Source organism: Protobothrops mucrosquamatus, unplaced genomic scaffold (assembly GCF_001527695.2).
Source record: "Protobothrops mucrosquamatus isolate PMUCROS unplaced genomic scaffold, P.Mucros_1.0 scaffold10785, whole genome shotgun sequence".
Taxonomy (NCBI): Eukaryota; Metazoa; Chordata; class Lepidosauria; order Squamata; family Viperidae; genus Protobothrops; species Protobothrops mucrosquamatus.
In genome coordinates, this window is record NW_015396569.1 from 3,610 (window position 1) to 8,134 (window position 4,525).

Here is a 4,525-nt window from a genome sequence, read left to right on the forward strand (position 1 = left end):
TTCTTTCTTTCTTTCTCTCTCTCTCTCTCTCTCCCTCTATCCTTCCTTCCTTCCTCCCTCTCTCTCTCCCTCCCTCCCTCTCTCCTTTCTTTCTTTCTCTCTGTCTCTTCCTCTCTTCTTCCTCCCTCCCTCCTTCTTTCTTTCTTTCTCCCTTTCTCCTCCCTCTCTCCTTCCTTCCTCCCTCTCTCTCTCCCTCCCTCCCTCCCTCCTTTCTTTCTCTCTCTCTCTTCCTCTCTTCTTCCTCCCTCCCTCCTTCCTTCTTTCTTTCTCCCTTTCTCCTCCCTCTCTTCTCCCTCCTTCCTTCCTTCCTTCCTTCCTTCCTTCCTTCCTTCCTTCCTTCCTTCCTTCCTTCCTTCCTTCCTTTCTTTCTTTCTTTCTTTCTTTCTTTCTTTCTTTCTTTCTTTCTTTCTTTCTCTAACCATTTCATGCGTTAAATAAACCAACCCAGAGTGGAGAACGAGTATTACACCTTATTCAGCAAACCATAGTTAAATGGTTGCTTGGGATGATGTGTAACATCAGCTTCTTCTTTTTTTCTTGTTGTATCTTATGCAGCTGAAGTAAACAACAACAACAAAAACTGTCCTTTTTCAGTGCAATCACGGATTTTCTGTTCTTTCCCTACAGGCTTATCCTAGCAGCTAACAGAGATGAATATTACCACAGGCCCTCGAAATGCGCCGATTTTTGGGACAGTAGCAGTGAGATTCTCAGTGGTACGTAGAGGGCTCTTTGGGCACGTGCTACCTACCTCTATCTCTCTTTATCTCTAGCTCTCTCTATCTCTACCTACCTCTCTCTATCTCTCTTTATCTCTACCTACCTCTCTCTATCTCTCTTTATCTCTACCTATCTACCTCTCTCTATCTCTCTTTATCTCTACCTATCTACCTCTCTCTCTCTCTCTCTCTCTCTTTACCTCTATCTCTCTTTATCTCTACCTACCTCTCTCTCTCTCTTTATCTCTACCTATCTACCTCTCTCTCTGTTTATCTCTACCTATCTACCTCTCTCTATCTCTCTTTATCTCTACCTATCTACCTCTCTCTCTCCCTATCTATCTATCTATCTATCTATCTATACCTCTCTCTCTCTCTCTCTTTCCTGCCTAGCTATCCAAAAGTACATGTTTCAGTATACACATAAATAAAAATGAGATTTGAACACTCAAACCATGGGGATTATTTTTTTTAAAAAAAAACAACCCTCTGTGAAGATTCTTCTCTTCTGCTTAACTTTGCTGTCATTGGCAGGCATACTGCAGAGGATAAATTATTCTCTCACTCTTTCTGTCTGCCCCAAAGTTCTTTTTTTTTTTTTAACTCTCTGAAAGTCTGGTTTTCATTCTGAATTCTTGACAAATATGCTGTACACATCTCTTGCTCTCCCTTTTTTTATACAAAGGGATGCTTAGCGGGGGGGGAGGGGGGGCACTTGCTGAAATCTGAATTTTAAAAGCTTTCTGGTCCTTTTTGATGTATTTATCCTCTCCCTGAGCTCGCGTGTGTGTGTGTGTGTGTGTGTGTGTGTGTGTGTGTGTGTGTGTGTGTGTCCGCCCTTGGTTTTATAAGACGGAGGCCTTGAGCTGTCAATCTTCTCAAGAAGGTTGGTAGTTTATCTTCTGCTTCTTGTGTAGCACGGCTAAATCCTTTCTTTTCTTTTTTTTTAAAAGTTTTATTAGATTTTATAGGATTAGGGATAGAATGGGATCAGGGTTGGGGTTAGGGTTTAGGTTGGGGTTGGGATCAGGGCTAGGGGTTGGACGGGGTTGGGAACAGGATTGAGGTTATCCCCCAATGACATTTTCCATATTTAGCAAACAGGATATTGTCTGGGTACATATATTTAGATAACAGGAATTGATATAATAATAGATAGCAATAGCTCCCGTGAAACTGGACCCCGTTCTTCACTTTTCCAGAAAGCGAGTTGTGAAAACTGTCTTACTTTGCCTTCACGCAGCCTTTTCTTTCTTTCTTTCTTTCTTTCTTTCTTTCTTTCTTTCTTTCTTTCTTTCTTTCTTTCTTTCTTTCTTTCTTTCTTTCTTTTAACTCAGTGTTTCTCAACCTTGACAATTTTAAGGCATGTGGACTTCAACTCCCAGAATTCCACAGCCAGCATTGCTGGCTGTGGAATTCTGGGAGTTGAAGTCCACATGCCTTAAAATTGTCAAGGTTGAGAAACACTTTTTTAACTAGTCTGATCGCCAGGGATGACCAACAAGCACACATAGGCAAGCGAACAAGCTGGTGGAGGGCAGAAAACAAGCTAACCCCTCTCTCTTGCTTTGTTTCTCTAGGCAGCCCCTTCCCCCACGGCTAGTGTGGACCCAGAGGTGGGTGGAAGAGGGGGCCCGGTGGTCTATTCCCCTTTCAGCTTGGATGATCCAGGCTCTGCCCTTGGCCATAATGCCACTTGGTCACCAACCCCAGAGGATTAATGGTGCCCAGGTGACGATTCGTTGGTTTTTTGTTTTTGTTTGTTTTATGGCAGGCTTGGATATGGAAGAAGGGAAAGAAGGCGGGTCCTGGCTTGGCATCAGCAGGAAAGGCAAGATGGCCGCCTTGACCAATTACATGCAGCCTCAGATAAACAAGCAGGCGAAAGGAAGAGGCAAGTATGTAGTAGCAAAGGAGAAGCGATGGGCTATCACCTGCCTCGCTGTAAGAATGGTTATTTTTCCATCATTGTAATACGGGCTGTGTTATATCATTAGAACTGTAATTGCAGACTAGAATTAAAAAAGGGAGCCCTGGTGGTTAGAATGCAGTATTGCAGGCCAACTCCGCTGCCAGCAGTTGGGCAGTTCGATTCTGACCGGCTCAAGGTTGACTCGGCCTTCCATCCTTCCGAGGTCGGTAAAATGAGGACCCAGATTGTTGGGGGCAACAGGCAGACTCTGTAAAGCGCTTAGAGAGGGTCAGAAAACACTATGGGGCAGTATGTAAGCCTACGTGCTATTGCCCTTCCATCCATCCATCCATCCATCCATCCATGATGCGCAGTGGTTAGAATGCAGTATTGCAGTCCAACTCTGCCCACAGCCTGAAGTTCGATCCTGACCGGCTCAAGGTTGACTCAGCGTTCCATCCTTCCGAGGTTGGTAAAATGAGGACCCAGATTGTTGCGGGTGAAAGGTTGACTCTGTAAACCGCTTAGAGAGGGCCGGAAAGCACAACGAACTGCCAAATGGCAGGCAGCCGGCAGTAGCCTGCATTCTAACCACTGCGCCACCGGGGCTCATAAGATCATTCTCCTTCCCCGTGAACAGAATTTTGCAAGTTTGAAAATGCAAATCTCCCACTGTTTCTTTCTATTGCTTGATCAGGGTCCTTCGTAAGCTTTTCTCTGGCCGTTAAACAGTTGTGGGCTGCTCCAACTTTTATCTGATGGTTCTGTAGGCAGCATATCTTCCCTTGTCGTCCTTCAAGATCGTGTCTACACATACAGAATAGAACAGAGCTGGAAGGGACCTTGGAGGTCTTCTAGTCCAGCCCCCTTCTCAAGCAGGAGAACCTACACCATTACACTCTGGCAGCATATTCAATTCTGATATACTACGAAGCTTACCTGATGTGACGAGATGTCTGGTCTCCTTCTGGGAAGTGATGCTCCCTAGTTACAAATCCCTCGTTACGTTCCTCTCTTTGCAGGTGCCCTGGTGACCAATTTCTTGACATCAGAAATGGACAGCTACTCTTATTTGAAGAAAGTGGCCTCGGAAGGACACCTTTACAACGGCTTTAATTTGATCGCAGCAGACTTAAGGTAAGTCTGTAGCAAACCGTCCAGCAACATCGAGCTGGCCACGCCCACCCTGGCCACGCCCATCCACCCTGGCCACACCCACCCAGTTTGCCATGAACACCCAGTGGGCCACACCCATCTGGTACTCGGCGATACATAAGTGGGCTTTGGGTTGTAGTTTGGGCACTCGGTCTCTAAAAGGTTCGCCACCACTAGTATAGGGTTTCCTGCCTGAGCAGTGGGTTGGACTAGATGACCTCCAAGGTCCCTTCCAACTATTATTATTATTATTCTTTATATAACAAGTTTTATTAATTTTCCATTTTTACAAACCTTCAGGTATTTAAGGAAGCAACATGGTGGTTGGGTAATACATAATCCAATAACACGCTTATCCATACATATATCAATTTACATCATCAAAAATTTCCTCTGTTTCCCTTAATCATTATAACAAATTCAAATTGGTAGGTTGTTAGTTATAACTCAATCATTTAAAACATTTATAAACAGCTTTTAAATTATATATCTCCAAATCCTGTTTTTAACTTTTGTCTGGTTTCAATTAGAGTATTTGAATTGGCTGCTTCTTCTTCTTCTTCTTCTTCTTCTTCTTCTTCTTCTTCTTCTTCTTCTTCTTCTTCTTCTTCTTCTTCTTCTTCTTCTTCTTCTTCTTATTATTATTATTATTATTATTATTATTATTATTATTATTATTATTATTATTATTATTATTATTATTATTATTATTATTATTATTATTATTATTATTATTATT

At 43.0% G+C, this 4,525-nt stretch overlaps 1 protein-coding gene across 1 annotated transcript in view; it reads left to right on the forward strand.

Annotated features, from left to right (window-relative positions):
• The window catches only part of LOC107301220 (transport and Golgi organization protein 2 homolog), a 12,867-nt gene that overhangs the window by 986 nt on the left and 7,356 nt on the right, over positions 1–4,525 (forward strand). Inside the window, exons 2-4 of the mRNA XM_015830475.1 lie at positions 595–716; positions 2,494–2,613; positions 3,654–3,768. Of these exons, the coding sequence (XP_015685961.1) occupies positions 595–716; positions 2,494–2,613; positions 3,654–3,768 (357 nt within the window). The remainder of the gene's footprint in view (positions 1–594; positions 717–2,493; positions 2,614–3,653; positions 3,769–4,525) is intronic.